This window comes from Rana temporaria, chromosome 3, assembly GCF_905171775.1.
Source record: "Rana temporaria chromosome 3, aRanTem1.1, whole genome shotgun sequence".
Taxonomy (NCBI): Eukaryota; Metazoa; Chordata; class Amphibia; order Anura; family Ranidae; genus Rana; species Rana temporaria.
The window spans coordinates 338,036,274-338,055,550 of record NC_053491.1 but is presented as its reverse complement, the minus strand read 5'-3'; the positions used below and the strand labels follow the sequence as shown (position 1 = coordinate 338,055,550).

The 19,277-nt window shown below is 42.5% G+C and overlaps 1 protein-coding gene across 2 annotated transcripts in view; it reads left to right on the top strand.

The window, feature by feature from the left end:
* Positions 1-19,277, top strand: part of SGCD (sarcoglycan delta) — a 605,373-nt gene that overhangs the window by 441,775 nt on the left and 144,321 nt on the right. For both annotated transcript variants that reach the window (XM_040345086.1, XM_040345085.1), the window contains one exon: positions 18,012-18,099. In XM_040345086.1, the coding sequence (XP_040201020.1) occupies positions 18,012-18,099 (88 nt within the window). The remainder of the gene's footprint in view (positions 1-18,011; positions 18,100-19,277) is intronic.

Below are 19,277 nucleotides of genomic sequence, written 5' to 3'. Positions count from 1 at the left end.
TAAGGTGAAAAAAATACTCACACTGGTAAGCGCTTCTCCCAGGGGGTTTACCAATGTAAGGAGGAGCCGCGAGAGCTGCTGGGGGACCCCAGAAGATGGTGATCTAGGCCACACTGTGCAAAACGAACTGCACAGTGGAGGTAAGTGTGACATGTTTGTTATTTAAAAAAAAAAAAAACAAGGTTTACAAACCCTTTAAAATGGCTATTTATACAAATGTTATTAGCACAGTATGCCAAGTCAGGTTATAAGTGGAAAGATTAGTACATGTTTTGTGTAAAAAAGGTGAGTCTGGCACAGAGAGTGGCGAACGTTGTACATCTACAGGCTCCAGTGAATAAAACCTGGAAGAGTCTGCTCCATGTGAAAAGGGCCTTACACCATATGAAAGTCACCAACATTTTTGCAGTGAATGAAACTAAGGCAATGTAAGAGCCATGTCTTTTCCACTATGGTCATGACCAACTTCCTCCAAATAATTTTGATGGAAATCCTATTCCAAGATCATGGGTATTAATATGGAGTTGCCCGCCACCCCTTTGTGGCTTTAGGTTTCTCTACTGTTTTTTGAAGGCTTTTTGGGATGTGTCTGTTCTGTGGGAATTTGTGCCTATATATCCAAAGGCAAGTTTGAGGTCAGGTACTGATGTTAACCACTTAAGACCCGTACCATTATGCAGGTTAAGGACCTTGCTCCTTTTTGCGATTCGGCACTGCGTCGATTTAACTGACAACTGAGCGGTCGTGCGACGTGGCTCCCAAACAAAATTGGCGTCCTTTTTTCCCCACAAATAGAGCTTTCTTTTGGTGGTATTTGATCACCTCAACAGTTTTCATTTTTTGCGCTGTAAACAAAAATAGAGCGACAATTTTGAAAAAAAATCAATATTTTTAACTTTTTTCCATAATAAAACCCCCCCAAAATATATATATATATATATATATATATATATATATATATATATATATATATATATATATATAAAAAATATTTTCCTCAGTTTGGGCCGATACGTATTCTTCTACCTATTTTTGGTAAAAAAAATATCGCAAAAATTGTTTATCGATGGTTTGCGCAAAATTTATAGCGTTTACAAAATAGGGGATAGTTTTATGGCATTTTTATTAATAATTTTTTTTTACTACTAATGTCGGCAATCAGCGATTTTTTTTCGTGACAGCGACATTATGGCCGGACACATCGGACAATTTTGACACATTTTTGGGACCATTGTAATTTTCACAGCGAAGAGTGCTATAAAAATGCAATGATTAATGTGAAAATGACAATTGCAGTTTATGAGTTAACCACTAGGGGGCGCTGTAGGGTTTAAGTGTGACCTCCTATGTGTTTCTAACTGTAGGGGGGCGGGGCTGGACATGTGACATCAGTGATCGTCTTTCCCTATATCAGGGAACAGACGATCACTGACATTGCTACAGTGAAGAACGGGGAAGGTGTGTTTACACACATCTCTCCCCGTTCTTCAGCTCCTGTGACCGATCGTGGGACAACGGCGGCGATCGGGTCCGTGGGTCCCGCTGGCACGGTCACGGAGCTTCGGACCAGGTTGCGGCCGCGCGCAACCCACGGCTGGGCACTTAAAGAAGACGTACCCATAAGTGATTGTGCCCAGCCGTGCCATTCTGCCAACGTAAATCCGTGTTAGGCAGTCCTTAAGTGGTTAAAAAAAAAGACCTGGCTTCATCTAGAGTGGAGGCATTCTAATCTAGGAGGTGTGTTACTGGCCAGATCACCAGGTGAGAACAGAGGGAAAAAGCTTAAAAAAGAAAATGAATGCAGCCACTATATCTAAGGATCTGTAAACATGTTGTAAAGCGCTGCGCAAACTGTTGGCGCTATATAAATCCTGAATAATAATAATAAATTGCAATATATTACATTTTTAGTTTGCAGTTTTATTGCTCTTTAGGTGTGTATGTAGCAAAGAATCTCTCTGACAGGACACAGGCAGCAAACAAAAACCTTTCCAGGGTTTTTTACTAATTCTAACAAAAAAAAAGTTTTAGCTATAGATATAAAGGGCCTTAACCACCCTGGCGGTATGATTATGTCAGATTTTTGCGACTCAAATCGGTACAATTGTTTTACATAGAAATTTGGCGTTTTATATTGTAGTCCTGTAATTCTTAGTAATAACACACTTAAATCTGTCCAAACAAGAGTCTAGTAGATATCCCTGGTATGATAAAGTTTGAGGCGCTAAATCATAAATTATAATATAATAAATAACTATAAATAATTATAAAAAATAATAATATAATAATAATAAAATGTATTTCCCCACGATTCAATATCGCTCAAAACTGCAGTTGTTCTAATTTACTATTGCTGTTTTCTAGCTGGTCTAAACCCACTTTTTGATTGCTATCAATAATCTCAAGTTTCCAGGCAGAAAGAACAGTATATATTCAGGGCATTGTCCAGGGCATTGGACCAGGGCTCAAGTCCTGCGGGAACGCGTGGGAACGGAGTTCCTGCACTTTTTTCACAGCAGGAACTCAGTTCCCTTTGCAGGACTAGAGCACACTACCCGATGAATCCATATACAGGAAGCAGCCACTAACATAAAGGATTACTAAGGTACAGTGGATCGGAAAAAAACATGCGGTTTAGTAATTATGCATATGAGCGTATCATTTTTTTTTTTTGGGGGGGAGTGGATCTTGGGTGGGAGTTCCCACACTTTTTTCCTCAGGACTTGACCCCTGCATTGGACAAAGCACTAGGGAAAAAAGGGAGGTGAAATTATCTGAATCTGTAAGTGTACTGTATGTTTTATGCTTTGTGTACTTTTTGAATTTGCCGTCAGGCTCCGCCCCCATGCGTCGTGACGCTCGCAGGGAACGGAGCCTGGCACACAGAGTCATTGTGCATAGGACACAGCCCGCGGAAACAGCGGGGGACATCGCAGGATCCTGGGGACAAGGTAAGTATACTGCACCAGGATCCTGCAATGCAATCCAGAGTGTGGCTCAGGGGTTACCGTTAATAGTACTGAAATTTAACCCCGAGCCACACTGGGGAAAACCACCAGGGAGGTTAAAATTACATTGTCTTCTTTTCTTCTGGTCAGCCAGTCCACTTTGCCTCTTCACATGTGAAGGCTAGTATCTTCCTCTTAGGGCTACGTATACTTGCTCTGCTTTCATTGGTTTTCTCAAAAGCGTAGACATTAACTCAAAATTCCTTTGGGAAAAGAAAAAAAAACACTTAAAAATTTCCCCCAAAAAGGGTGTACAGTTTTGGCTTGCAGTATCTGAAGTTCTTGCGGAGTATAAGGGTGTATCTAGATTTGCAAATGCAGCGTTTTTTTAGGTGCATTCAAGATCTTCACATTCACTTTTGACCACACTATAAACTGCTCCAAGCTGCTTTCCCTTTCCATTGACTTGAATGTTGAGCAGTTGTGATGCAAACAAAAGCCAAAGTACACAACCCTAAAGCCCCATACACTCTAGTAGTGTCTGACAGATGGTGTATGAATAGGCTGTATATGCACACATTATAGACCCAAAAACGATGATATAACGTTCTCATTCCTTTACTTTTTCTATTTACTTATCTTTTGCACATTTGATCCAAAGGTTCCTTTCTAAGCTATAAGGATATAAATAGTGATCATACCACCCAGTTTTCTGAAACGGGAATGAGGGTCAGCTTATATTGTGAACATTCTTAAACAAAAGACATTCTCTTCACACTTTTGGTCATGCCTCTGATATATTTAGAATAAACAAGTAATTAATTATTCATTATTTTCTAACTGTGAATACCAGCTATAAAAGGATGCTGCAGAAATTATCGCTCAAGCACACCCATACTTCTTAAAAAAACACATTGTGCAGTCTACAGCTCTAACAGTCATCATGTTTCAGAAGTAAATTGGAAAAACATTAAACCAGCCGTTCTCAGCCAAGGTTCTGTGGAATCCTAGGGTTCCTTCAGAAGTTGCTAGGGGTTCCTTGAGCTGTGGTCAATTGACCTCCCATTTTATGGTGCCAAATAGTTCTGGGTCCAGCTGCACTTGGCAAAGCCATGATGGCGGGTAATCATATTTGCTGTCTGAAAGGTGTGCATTCTGACCACCACTGTACAGAGAGCATTCTTCCCAGTGGCCACCAATATAAGGGTTATTTTTCCAATTGACCACCAATGAATAAACTTTAGCAGGGGATCCTCGACTCTTGAAAATGGATTAAAGGGTTCCTCTGGGGTTAAAAGGCTGGGAAAGGTTCTGTTAAGCCTCGTACACACGATCCGATTTTTGGCCAACCGAGTGTCAGGCTGTTGTCCAAAGGGCGTGTGCCTGCATTTTGTCTTGCATACAAATGGCACACAATTGTCGGCAACAAACACGAACGTAGTGACGTACTACGTGGAATTTCAGCTTTTGAGCGCCACCCTTTGGGCACCTTCTGCTAATGTCATGAGCATTGATTTTGAGCATGCGTGTTTGTACTTTGGCCTTTTGTGTGACGGACCTTTACTAGCCTGCCATCCAACATTTGTTGGCCGAAAGTTTGACCACAATTGACTAACGGTCGGATTTTTGGCCAACAGTCTGTCATCAGACAATCCCCTCCCAACAATCGGATCATGTGTATGAGGCTTAATGGGCAATTATATTATTTTACTACTTTTCTCTTGAAGTACAATTTGAGTCTACACGATAATTTTCCTTGTCGAACACTGTTAAAAACATATTGCTAGTTGAAGAATAACTGAAAAATATTTTCGTTAAGAAAATTATGCACTAAATTTTTACACAGACCTCTTTGAAATGTAATGGTATTATAAGTGACCTTTCAGTTCTATCAACAGCCAGCTCTAATTTCTTCAACCTGTCATGAAATGCAAATGTCACTTTCTCGTAACTAGGGGTGGTCTGTTACCGAATATGTACAGAATGTCCCCAGAAATGTAATTAGCCACTCTGACTTGGCTCACTTTTTCCCATTAATTTTGCCTCTCATTATAATATACAATACTAATACTAATCATATGACTGCAGCAAGCAGGCTCTCCCACATAACTCCCAGTATTGCATGGACTAAAAGTAAGAGTTTCAGCACTGGGCATGGGACTGCAATGACTTGTCTAAAATTACTGTAATGTGTATGAATAACGTAAAAAAAAAAAAGTGCAGTTTCCATTTAAACTGAATATTAATTGACACCGACCTGGACATCAGACCAAAAAGAGGGACATACTGTGTGGTGAAGAATGGAGTTCAGGGATTTGATCCTAAGAATGGACAGCTCGGATCCATGCACAATGGGGTTAATTTACTAAAACCAGAGGGTGCAAAATCTGGTGCAGCTCTCCATTGAACCCAACCAGCTCCCAGGTTGTATTGCCAGAGTCTAATTGAACAAACTGAAGTTAGAAGCTGATTGGCTACCATGCACAGCTGCACCAGATTTTGCCTTCTTCAGTTTTCGTAAATCAACCCCAATGTCTGTTTTTATTCCATTTACAATGAAGTTGATTTTAGATTTGTGCAGGAAACAAGAAAAATGCACATAAGATTAAAAAACCTTGATAAAAAAGGCAAATATACAAGCATTGTGGTAAATAGATAAAAAACATGGAACTGTTTTAAACAGTTACAAAGGCTTTAGAACTTTTTAAAGCGGGAGTTCACCCATTTGTGTTTTTTTTCCTCTTAACGGTAAGTACGGATCATATTTTAAAACAACTAGCCGATTCCCCTAGACAAAACGAGCATTAATCTAAGGGGAAAATATGTTCTCCATGGGTGAACCTCCGCTTTAAGTTTGCATGTACTAGGTCCCAACTTGTCCACTCTAGTAAGTATACAGTGGAACCTCGGATTGCGGTTAACAAGTGTTTGGCAATACGTTGAAAAAATCCTAACTCGGTTTGCGAGTGTTGTCTCGCAAATCTAGCAGGATTCAGGCCAAAGCGGTGTGCAGTACCACGTTTGGCCTGAGTTGGGGCGCCGAACGGTGGGGCGCCATTTGGAAATGCTCAGAAAGACGCGGAAATACTCCGTTTCTGAGCCTTTTCAAGGTTTGCTGAGGTCAGCCGAGGTGTCCTCGGGCCTTTCCGACCATTTCTAAGGCCCTCCGGTGCCTCCCCCACCTCTGGCCGTATGTGGTATTGCATGCCATTGAAGTCAATGCGGAACACGGTCACGGAGACTGCGGCGGGCTCATGCGTGCCCGCTAGGGGCTGGATTCAAAGCAACGTACAGTCATAGCGAAATTGTTGGCACCCCAGATTTTTTTTTCAGAAAATCAAGTATTTCTCACTGAAAAGTATTCCAGTTACACATGTTTTGCTATACACATGTTTATTCCCTGTGTGTGTATTGGAACAAAAAAAAAAGGGAGGAAAATAAGCAAATTGGACATAATGTCACACAAAATCCAAAAATGGGCTGGTCAAAATTCTTGGCACCCTTAACTTAATATTTGGTTGCACACCCTTTGGAAAAATAACTGAAATCAGTCGCTTCCTTTAACCATCAATAAGTTTCTTACACCTCTCACCCGGAATTTTGGACCACTCTTACTTTGCAAACTGCTCCAGGTCTCTCTTATTGGAAGGGCCTTTTCCCAACAGCAATTTTAAGATCTCTCCACAGGTGTTCATTGGGATTTAGATCTGCACTCATTGCTGGCCACTTTAGAACTCTCCAGCGCTTTGTTGCCTTCCATTTCTGGGTGCTTTTTGACGTATGTTTGGAGTAATTGTCCTGCTGGAAGACCCAAGATCTCGGACGCAAATCCAGCTTTCTGACACTGGGCTCTACAGTGTGACCCAAAATCCTTTGGTAATCCTCTAGATTTCACGATGCCTTGCACACATTCAAGGCACCCAGTGCCAGAGGCAGCAAAACAACCCCAAAACATCATTGAACCTCCACCATATTTCACTGTAGGTACTGTGTTCTTTTCTTTGTAGGCCTCATTCTGTTTTTGGTAAACAGTAGAATGATGTGCTTTAACAAAAAGCTCTATCTTGGTCTCATCTGTCCACAAGACGTTTTCCCAGAAGGATTTTGGCTTACTCAAGTACATTTTGTCAAACTGTAGTCTTGCTTTTTTATGTCTATGTGTGAGCAGTGGGGTCCTCCTGTGTCTCCTGACATAGCGTTTCATTTCATTTAAATGTGGACGGATAGTTTGCGCTGACACTGATGCTCTCTGAGCCTGCAGGACAGCTTGAATTTCTTTGGAACTTGTTTGGGGCTGCTTATCCACCATCCCAACTATCCTGTGTTGCAACCTTTCATCAATTTTTCTCTTCCATTCACGCATAGAGAGATTAGCTACAGTGCCATGGGTTGCAAACTTTTTGATAATGTTGCGCAATGTGGACAAAGGCAAATCTAGATCTCTGGAGATGGACTTGTAACCTTGAGATTGTTGATATTTTTCCACAATTTTGGTTCTCAAGTCCTCAGACAGTTCCTCTTTCTGTTGTCCATGCTTAGTGTGGCACACACAGACACACAATGAAAAGACTAAGTGAACTTCTCTCTTTTTTATCTGCTATCAGGTGTGATTTTTATATTGCCCACACCTGTTACTTGCCCCAGGTAAGTTTAAAGGAGCATCACATGCTTGAAACAATCTTATTTATCCACAATTTTGAAAGGGTGCCAAGAATTTTGACCAGCCCATTTTTGGAGTTTTGTGTGACATTATGTCCAATTTAGATTTTTTTCCTCCCTTTTTTTTTTGTTTTGTTCCAATACACACAGAGGCCCGGATTCAGAAAGCACTTACGCCGACGTATCTTCTGATACTCAGCGTAAGTGCACTGATGCGCCGTCGTATCTATGCGCCTGATGCTTGAAATAAGATACGCCTGAATTTTGGCTCCATCCGACCGACGTAAGTCTCCTACGCCGTTGTATCTTGGGTGCATATTTACGTAGGTTACGTTCACGTCGTAGGCATTGAGCCGTCGTATCTTAGGGAGTATATGCGACGTGATTCTGAGCATGCGTGCGCATGCGCCGTTCGTTCGGCCCTTCATTTGCATGGGGTCACGGTTAATTTAAATGTAACACGCCCACTACTTTCCTACTTTGAATTAGGCGGGCTTGCGCCGGCCAATTTACGTTACGCTGGCGCAACATAGGGAGCGAGTGCTTTGTGAATACTGCTCTTGCCTCTCAGAGTTACGTCGGCGTAGCGCATATGAGATGCGATACGCCGGTCTAAAGATGCGCTGCTCTACGTGAATCCGGGCCAGAGGGAATCAACATGTGTATAGCAAAACATGTGTTACTGCAATACTTTTCTGTGAGAAATACTTGATTTTCTGGAAAAAAATCTGGGGTGCCAACAATTTCGGCTATGACTGTATATATACACGTTGCTTTGCCTGCCCGTGTCATCCTGCCAAAGTATATCTGTGTGAGGCAGTTGGCAAGCGGATAACAAGTGTGATGGAAAAATGTTATCGAGTCCCCGCTGTCATAATTCAATAGCATAGCGGGCAGGATTCCTCTATCCACCTCGATTTTGTGGATGGAGGAATCCATTCATTTTTGTTTTTTTTTGTTCAGCCAGCGATCCATCTATGGACAGCCTTACCCCAAAGTGGGTTGTTAACTTGCATACAGGAGGCGTGTCCTGGACGTCCTAAACTCATTGGAAGTGGGATAAATTATGCTTGGCATGATTCAATTTAGAATAGGAGCAGCCAAGACAGGAGGAGTATAGAGAGAATGAGTACTGCCTTGGGGAAAAAAAGTGTAAAATAGAACTTTCATATGAAAAAATATATCTGATGCTAAGCCCACTGTATTATGTAGTGAAATAATGTGCATTTTCTTTACCCTTTTTATCTGGCAGAATTTAAACATTCATGTGCTGTTATCCTAGCATGAATGTCATGAGGCAGTTTTGTACATTTGTCTCAAAGCATGAGACAATTTAAAATATTTCTTAGTTACTGACAGAGACACCTTTGATGCACGAGTCTCACTTATACTCAGTAACAACTTCATCTATTTAATACCTTCTCCAGAGGCTGATTGGTATAGGCAATGTTTTCACAAGTGAGAAATAAGCTGAAATCCCCAGCGAGGGAGAGATATCTATCTCCTGCCATTGCGTAACACCATCCATTAGTACTGTACTGCTCACTTGTAAATGATGATCGCCTGAAGGTGTAAACAGCAGGTTCGCTAGATCTGTCCTTCGGGAAAGAGAGTCACTGTGGGTTTTCAGCATAACAAGTGAATGTGCAGTCTCACGCGCCTACATTTCGAGGTTTTTAAAATTCAATTAAATGAAATCGACCAAGAAACAAAACCATGTAACAGTTTCTTTGGCTTTCTTTTTATTAAACCACATTTTACTGACATCATATTTTAAAAAGTCTGTATTACACAGATCAAAAATAAATGATCTTCCAAAATTAAATTAAATTACCTAATGATTTGAAAGATGGCCTGACATTTTGTGTTTATGGAGAAAGATTAAAGCTGTACTCCAGGCAAACAGCTAAATACACCAATTTTTGTATTATTATTATACAGGATTTATATAGCACCAACAGTTTGCGCAGCGCAGCACCAATAAAATATATATAAGGGAGCTGTTTTACCTGCCAAAAGATTTGTATTTTTTGTCCATACAGTTCTGACAATTCCACAGCTCTGCCACACAGCACAGCCCTGTCTGGAAGAGGAGGAGACTTGATTTGTCTCTGCTGCATTTCAGTAACACTCACAGGTCTTGTCTTTCCTCCAGCCTGTGACTGTACAGTGAATGGAGAAGAAGCAGAATGATTAGCTAATTTCTTTTTTAAGTTGCTCTTTTCTTCTATGAAAATATATAGGGGCAGATTCTCGTAGATCGCCTTATCTATGCAGATGCGTAACGTATCTCATTTATGTTACGCCGCTACAAGTTTTACGGGCAAGTGCTTGATTCACAAAGCACTTGCCTGTAAAGTTGCGGCGGCGTAGCGTAAATCCCCCAGCGCAAGCCCTCCTAATTCAAATGATCCGGGTAGGGGGCGTGGATCATTTAAATTAAGCGCGTTCCCGCGCCGAACGTACTGCGCATGCGCCGTCCCTAAAATTTCCCGACGTGCATTGCGCTAAATGACGTCGCAAGGACGTCATTGGTTTCGACGTGAACGTAAATGGCGTCCAGCCCTATTCACGGACGACTTACGCAAACAACGTAAATTTTCAAATTTCGACACGGGAAGGACGGCCATACTTAACATTGACTGCGCCTCATATACCCAGGGGCAACTTTACGCGTCGCAAATCTAACGTTAACGTCGTAACTTCACTGCGTCGACCAAGCGTACGTTCGGGAATTCGCGTATTTTGCTAATTTGCATACTCGATCGGGAAAACGACGGAGGCTACACCTAGCGGCGAAAAAAAAAATTGCATTTAAGATCCGGCAGCGTAAGAGCCTTATGCCTGTCGGATCTAATGGTTATCTATGCGTAACTGATTCTAAGAATCAGTCGCATAGATACGACGGCCCAGATTAGGACTTACGACGGGGCACATGGCGTTGCGCCGTCGTAAGCCCTTTCAGAATCTGGGCCATAGAGTCCACCAGTGTTGATAACTAAAAGCTTATTCTTATGATCCATTCACCAATTCCGCGAGTGAGTTCCACCACCATAAAAGAAAGGTGTCTCCTTACCAGATATTGACGACCCTCCGTTACAGAGGGTCATAACAGCTAAATACACAATTCACATAACAGCTCTTAATCTTTAACCTGAAATCAAGCAATGCATCCAGCGTCCGGTAAGCTCATAGCCATTGACTCCACTCGAACCAGTGTACGGGTAATGGGTAAAGAAAGACTCCATATAGTGTAAAACCTTCAATAATTTTATTAAGCTAAAAAAGATTGCGCTTACAGCTTCCGAAAAAATTAACAGCTTTAAGTCTGGTGTGCCGGACAGACAGATCGTCCTTCCAGGTAACGAGGGCGATACAGCACAAGGTGATGTCAGCGCGTCGCTCCGCCCTATGTGTTTCATTATAATTCACCTCGCCCAGGGCTGGACGACGTGAATGATCACAAAATGCGTAGGGAGGAGCGACGCGCTGACGTCACCTCGTGCTGTATAGCCATTTCTCTTTTATGAAAATTACCCATACACTGGTTCGAGTGGAGTCAATGGCTATGAGCTTGATTGCATTTCTTGATTTCAGGTTAAAGATTAAGAGCTGTTATGGGCATGTTATGACCCTCTGAAATTAAGGGTTGTCAATATCTGGTAAGGAGACATTTTTATTTTATGGTGGTGGAACTCACTTGCGGAATTGGTGGATGGATCATAAGAATAAGCCTTTAGTTATCAACACTGGTGGACTCTATATATTTTTATGGATTGCTGAGCTATGATTATGCTGAGCTTTTAGCGCGATTCTATTTTTTATATTTGTACCCTAATAAGTCTGACTAAGTCACGTGTCTAGTGACGTAACGCGTGGGGGAGGAGCCACATGACGGGAACGACGGAATATACATCCGTATGAGGAGACCATCAACCTGAGCGGCAACTGGAGTGACATTGGCGTATCTTTTCCGGGGATCCGTGAGTGCGCACTTGTACAAGCTACAGTCTCTGTCTTTGTCCTGGTTACAGCAGTATTGCACTATGAGGATATGTTGTTTTCTTTCCCTGTCCTTTATGAGCTGTATTGATCTGAAGATCTGACACCTGGGTCTGTGGCAGCTTGAGAAGCGCAGAGTGTTTCATCCCACACAGCATTCCTATTTGCAAGTCATCAATAGGAATTGTTCCTCCTTCCCATAGGGGGTGTGCTGCACGTGTGTTTTCACAGCATTTACACTGGGACTATTGTGTTATTTAATGCTATTTACACTTGTTATTTGTGCTTCACATATGTATGTGTAATTTACCTAATTGGATCAGGTATTACACTCATGCTGTACATGGTTTCATCACCTTAGTTAATTTTAGCGCATATATATCAATACTATTTATATTTGTACCTTGCTGTTTTGTTTATTTACAGGAGAGTTGCTGCTTTTATTTATCAAATGTTTATTTAATATTATTGAGGTTTTTATGTGCTTAGCGCGGTTTTCTCCCAAACTTTTCTCTATCCTTCTATGAACATGCTCCTTTTTGAACAGATGAGTTACAGCAGCACAACCAATTGGTTTCTTGTTCTTCTTTTTACTCTCCCACTCTGAGCTTTGCTATACAGGGACTGCAAGAGGCTGATTCCAAATTAAATTTAGGTTCCTACATTAAAACATGAATATTTCAAATGATACATTTAAGGATGTATTAAGAGACTTCATTAACTACTTCCTGACCACGTTATAGCCAAAAAGACGGCTACAGCAAGGTCATCCAGTCCCCCAAAACTCTGCCTCCCTTGCGCCCAGTGATGTATTTAGGTTTTGTGCTGCACTAGGCCTGACTTAACTCGTGCACCCCTAATTTAAATATGACCCACCCCTTCCTGTCAAGGCCACAGCCCTTGCTGTTAAAGACCTGCCCTTCCCTTACTCTATCCAAAATGAAAAAAAAAAAGTGTTCCTATAGTTCTACTTTAGGAAAAAAATTCTGATAATTTTATGGAGAGGACTAAAAAGATATAACCATGCCAATGGTACAGCAGAAAATATGTAGCACAGTGAGGAAGGTTTGTGGTCCAGGATGATAGGACAGTCAAAATTAGAATCTCCACCCCCCTTCAGTTGCGGGATGCTTGCCTCTCTGCCCAGTCCGCCCCATAAGACTGGTGCTACACTAATAGCGCAAGCCGGCGGGGACTCTTTCCGTGCTGCCCCCCTGCAACGTGCTGCCCTAGGCCTTGTTGGCCTAGGCCAGGATACAGCCCTGCTTGCGCCCCCTGGTAAACTCCAGTTATTGTTTGCTTTGCATAGTTACATTGGTCTAGCTTGGACCAATGTAACTCTGCATATCCTATACCTGTGTGATAGCTGTGGAAGTGGAGAACACTGTAATATTAATTTCTTCCAGAGTGATTTCCACAATCTTACGTTTGCTGCGCCAAGTGTCTGACCTATTGAAAAGGAACCACAGGGGGTTGCTTGCTCTGCACAGCTACCACTGAGAGAAAAATGTACAATGATTGCACTTGCAATGAATGGACGAGGTTGAGATCATGATACCCCTGCCCTGCCTATTAACCTTGTTCAATAAGAGAATGCTTTGCATTCATTTACTTAGTCAGGTTGTAAACAAGACACAAGCCCATCCAATTTAACCAATAGAAAAATAAAACAAAAAAAATAGAAAACCTCCATACGCAGATCTCTATACCCACAGCTGATCCAGAGAAAGGCAACAAAACCCTATAAAGCATTGTCTAATTTGCTTCCAGTCAGGGGGAAAAAATTCTTCCCAATCCCATCTTCAGTAAGAAAATTGCAAGGCATTCTCTGAATGGTGACCATGCCGAGCAAGAGATCCACTGTGGTTGCTGTGCATTAGAGCAGCCGCTTAGCCCAAGACCCAGAAGACCGCAGCGATCACTGTAGTAGTAGTAGTGACATCTAAAATGGTATGGAATATGTTAAAGTGGTTGTAAACCTCTGAAATAAAAAACAACCAAAGCAAATTCCTTTAGAATGTTTATATGCTTCAATCCAAAGCACATAGTGTGGTTCCTGTCTGATCACTCCACCCTTTACTATCTGCATGAGTCACTTCTAATAGTTTCACTCTTAACTTGACACCACAGTGGTGATTGACAGCCTCAGCTGCGCATATTTTCCTATGAGACTGTGTAGGGGGAGGTGTCTATGTCCTTCTCTCAGGTCTCAGGTTACACTCAGCTCTCATCTTTATTTAGTGTGAGACTCCCCCCCACCCCCACCCTCTGGAGCTGAGAAAAACCTTAGATCTGTCTATTTAGAAGGCTGTAAAGAAGAACGGGCTTCAGATGAACAGGTACAACTTATGTAGTAGTTTTTTTTCATCTCTGTGTATCACCTGAGGCCAGTCATTTCAGTGGGTATATGGGGTATATGTACAGGTGTACAACCACTTAAAGTTACATCATTTAACTATGCAATATGGACTATACCTGGAGTTCAGCTTTAAACGTGCTGCTATGCTATTGCTACCTGCAAAAATCACTGTAGCCAGCCTCTGCTGGCCTCCTCTCTGCTGCTGGGTCCCAAAACAATAACATGGTCTGCTGCGGCTTTAGTTACACTCTGAGAGAGTCAGCTCCATACCAGTCCATGAACTAACTGATCTGGCCTGTAATTTGTCCATGTTGGGGTTCTCTGCTCTTAGTGCCGATTCACACTACTTGGGATCCGACTTGTCGCCCGACATGAGAAATTCCATTGAAGTGAATGAGAGCGGTCTTAATGTACACTACTGAAGTCGCTCCGACTTCAGAAAAGGTTCCTGTACTACTTCAAGACGACTTCTAGGCAACTTGTAGGCAACTTGTACCCATAGTTTTCAATCGAAGTCGCCTCCAAAGTAGGATCACCGTCTTAACTGAAGCAACTTTACAGGAAGAGAAAATAGTTTACTCAGGCAAACCCCTCCCTCCCTCCCACAGAGCTGATTATTCTGTGATTGGCCACAGCCAAAGTCGCCTGTCCTGGTGGCAACTTTAAGTAGTGTTGTCAGTTGTCCCAAGTAGCGCTGAAGTTGCCTTGCAAAGTCGCGCTGTAAGTCGGGTTGCCCCTGTGTGAACCGGCTCTCAGCAAGAGGAAATGTGAGCAGAATGTTTCATTCAAGGCACAGTCCAGAGCTTTCTGATGAAGAGGTGGCTGTTTATTTCTTTGCTTTGCATATAGTTTGCTCGTTGATTGTATAAAAACAAATACCGTTGGGATAAATTAGGGGGGCCTTCATTAACCTTCAGCTTGCCGGAATTGCCGCCAGCGGCTAGCCAGAGGAGACTAAAGACAGAAACCGTATGCTATGCATCAGTGTGCGCATAAACAGTCTTTACAGCTTCCTTGCTGGCAGGTTAATGATAAAGATTTATACAGACAGAGCAGGTCACCAGGATCACCATCTGCGGCTGCGGCGCCTGCGTCTCTGACTGATATACTGAGCTTGGCAACGCAGACATCTGCTCTTTGCTGGGAGTCACACAAACTTAGCATGACTGCAAGGCTAAGCAATGGGAACTCTTGTTCTGGGGAATTAAGATGTTAAAGTACAACTTGACACTTCTTAGGTATTTAGATGTCATTCAAAATCTATCCACCTGTCTGTCTGTTTGTATCTATCTATCTATCTATCTATCTATCTATCTATCTATCTATCTATCTATCTATCTATCTATCTATCTATCTATCTGCATGGCTTACTTATTAAATGGTGAATGTGCTAATTTGCCCCTTTTTAACCTTGCGTTGGCTGCTTATTCTCTTGTCACCACTTTTTCCATCTATAAATGTCTCTGCTGCCACTCACATCCAATGGAATTCACCATTCATTCATTAGAATACTTGTATCTACTCTGCTATGACAGATCCTGTCAACTCTGATGGATATTTAGCAGAAGAAATGAAATTGGACGGCCGCGCTCCAATATAATACCTTTATAGATGAAAACTGATCCATACACCGGCAGAGGCACGGGTACAGATGAAAAACCGATGCGTTTCGCACCGTTACTGGTGCTTAGTCATAGATAACTAAGCACCACGAACGGTGCAAAACGCATCAGCTATGATCTGTACCCGTGCCTCTGTCGGTGTATGGATCAGTTTTCATCTATAAAGGTTTTATATTGGAGTGCGGCCGTATGATTTCAGTTCTTCTGCTAATTGCCTTTGCTGAGCCGGCACCCTTCATCTCCTAAGCACAAGGATGGTGTGAATACTGGGTCATCACCTAGAGCAGTAATCTCTCCGATTTCTGATGGAAATTTGTCCATTGGAAATAACAAAGATTAGCTTAAAAGAGAAGTATGTTTTTTTTTTATTCATACTTACCTAGATGGATGCAGCATCAATCCAATGCTGCAGCTGTTACCTGCCGTCTCTGCACTGATAACCGAGCACTCGAACACCTCCAATGGCTTGGTTATCTCCCCTCCCCAAGAGATGCTGCCTGTCAGTCAGCATCTCTTCTGTTCTGCTCCTCCACGCTCATTGGAGCGATGAGGTGTGGAGGGGCGGAGAACGGCCATCTCAGCCTCTCAGTGACTTGCTGAGACGGCTATCAGTCCAGGCAGCTGGTGGATCCAGACTTCGGAAGTCGTGATGACGCGGTGCCTGAACCGATCTGTGTGACGTCAGCAGAAAGCGGACTTCAGACCGCTCTCTGCTGAAACCGGGTCACAGGAGTGCAAAACGAATTGCACTCCTGTGACCCATAGGAGAAGCCCAGCCTAAAAAGCTCAGGCTGGACTTCTTCTTTAAAGTTTTAGTTCATCTTTGTAGAAAAAAATGAAAAGGTGAACTAACACCATACACCCTCCTCACCCCGCCAAGTCCCTGCTGTACTTACCTCAGTGGGTAATGAGCTGTCAGGGTCCATGCTGCCAGTGTAGCGGTAAGGGCATTTTAAATCCCCTCTTCTCTGTGAAGTCCTTCCAGAAAGGATCAGAGCAATTCTGGCACAGAATAGCACTCTGATAAGTCACAGAAGCGCCTCGGAATAAAAAGAGAAGAGTGTGAATTTCAAATTTGCAGACCATTGCGCCATCTGCATGGGCATTGACATGTCATCACCCATGGAGGTATATACAGTGTGGACCGGGGGGGGGGGGGCTGGTGGAGAGGGTGTACAGTGTTAGTTCACCTTATTATTTTTTATGAAAACTTGAACAAACACTTTAAAATCTATCTAAACCCAAAACCAAAAAGAATAGTCTATGGTGTGGTGGCATTTGTTTTCTTAATTTCAAGCTTATTTTCCTTTATTTTTACCTGGTAATCCTGCAAATAACATAAGCCATGACTAAGCACTAACTGCGAAACGCGTCGGCTGTCCCCTTATGTGACTGTATATTTGGATTTGCATGTCCAGTTTTTATTAATAAAGACTACTTCTTCAAGTTCCTTTGGAGTGCGGCTGTCCATCCATTTCCACTTTTCCCTGCAAATAACATGCTTCCTCTCCCTGGGTGGCTGTTCACTCCTCCTCTGTCCTGCAGGTGGAGCAATGGCGGTTACCTTAGGCTGTTCTCCTGATACTGAACTACAAACATGTCCATCTCTCTTCATCTTCATTACATGTAGGGCAGGGCACGTGGTAGTTTACAGAAGATAGCTATAGAATGAAGATATTCTCCAGTGCAGCTTGCAGGGGGTAACAAAGACATTGCTTTCCTGGCAAGATCAACAGGTATTTTCTGTATTTTCTCAAAATGTTCTTAGCTTGAGAAAAAAAGAAAACAAATGCAGTCACCACATCTAAGGACTGTAAGCTACAATATATATATAAAAAAAAAATCTTTACAGACAAATCCCATTTTTTTTTCAGACAGAGTAGGGAAGGGTTACAACTCCTGATGTTTGTTATTGCTGTCTGTATTCCTGCTGGGCAGATTCACCCTCTCTATTTGTTCTGGTGACCATTGTATCGGGACAGAAAGTGATAGGAAATGTGTGTTTATGGGCATCCAGCTGCCTTAGTAATCTTCTCCAGGCAGCAGTCTGATTGCCTCGGTCCCGGAGGTTACAGCTGGCCGACAGTATATTGAGATACAGTCAGTGACACGTCTTCCAATGTATATCTCTCGGTACCTGGCTGTATACTTGTCAGAAAAATCACAAACCATCATCCAGCATCAGCAGTCTGATTACATGTGTAATTGAGAGACTAGGATACTGACACATCCTATCATGGAGCCATTGATGGATTACCGTTACTAACACAGGAATGGTTAGATGGAGGTGAAGCACGAGCAATGACATGACCTGTAGCTGGAAGATTCTCCGGCAGCGTACGCATGTATACAAACACTCGCCTTTGTACATAAGTGTCCACTGAACTAATAGTTTGTCCTCTCTTTGTTGTTTTTATACAGGGGAGCTCGTTGTACCTTCAGTCCGATCGAAATATTACTTTAAATATTCTCAATGAGGATATGAAGCCTGTTACTCAGCTGGTTACAGGTAGGAAATCTTCATTTCTGCCATGCTCCTGTGTCCTGATTTGATGGGGGATTATGTGGATTTATAGAGACTCCAGGCAGAAAAGAGATGCATGTGTTCAAGCAGTTATGATGACCAATGACTGCAGTTTTCTGCTTTGTCAGTCTCCTATGCTATTCACTTCTCACAAGAAATTCCAATCAAGGGGAGCTAACGGCTTTATTTACATTGACACTGCTGCTATAGTGTGGGATTTCTGGGCCAAATCTTCAAAGGAGATACGCAGGCGGAACTGCTGTTCAGCCTGCGTATCCCTGTGCCTATCTTTGGAAACGATCCTCAGAAGGGTTTTTCCAAAGATAGGCAGAAGATCCGACATCTGTAATAGACTTACACTGTCGGATCTTAGGATGCAGTACCGCATCCGCCGCTGGGGGCATTTCGAGACGAAATGCCGCTTTGCGTATGCAAATGAGTACTTAGGCAGATCCACAAAGCTTTTTAGCTTTGTGTTTTCTGCGTAAGTTACGTTTTGCATGCGTAAAATTTGGATGCTTTTTTCAAGGCCTAAGCTGTTTAGACCTTGTAAAAACAAACCTTTTTTTCGATCGCCGCGTTTTTTTTTAAATTTCGAATTTTTTTTCCAGGCGTGTAACTTTTTTTTTACCCGACGCAACTTTATTGTCCCGTCGCAATCCACAAAGCCCGACGTAAAGTACGTTCGCGCGATGCACGTCGGGAAAAATGACGTCACACGCATGCGCCGAACGTCCGGCGCGGGAGCGCGCCTCATTTAAATAGGAATCGCCCCCTCGATCAGACGACCGCCTTGCGACGGAGGCACTTAAGTTACACGGCGTGTAATTTCTAGGTAAGTGCTTTGTGGATCGGGCACTTAGGTAGAAATCTAACGCCTGTGTAACTTAACTGCTGAAAGTTAAGTTAGGCAGGTTTTTTGAGGATTTGGCCCTCTATTTCCTAAAAAAAAAAAAAAATTTGGACCGCTCATCCAAGCTGGCAAGCTGTACAGGCTTACTCAAGGCACCCCTTAGCTCTGTAGATAATACCTGACATGGGGTACCCTGCAGGCCAGTGTTAATTTTGTCAACTAAAATAAAAAAAAAGTAAATTTTTAACCTTAGATTGATGCTCATTTTGTCAAGGTGAATCGGGTAGTTTTTTTTAAATCTAATCAGTAC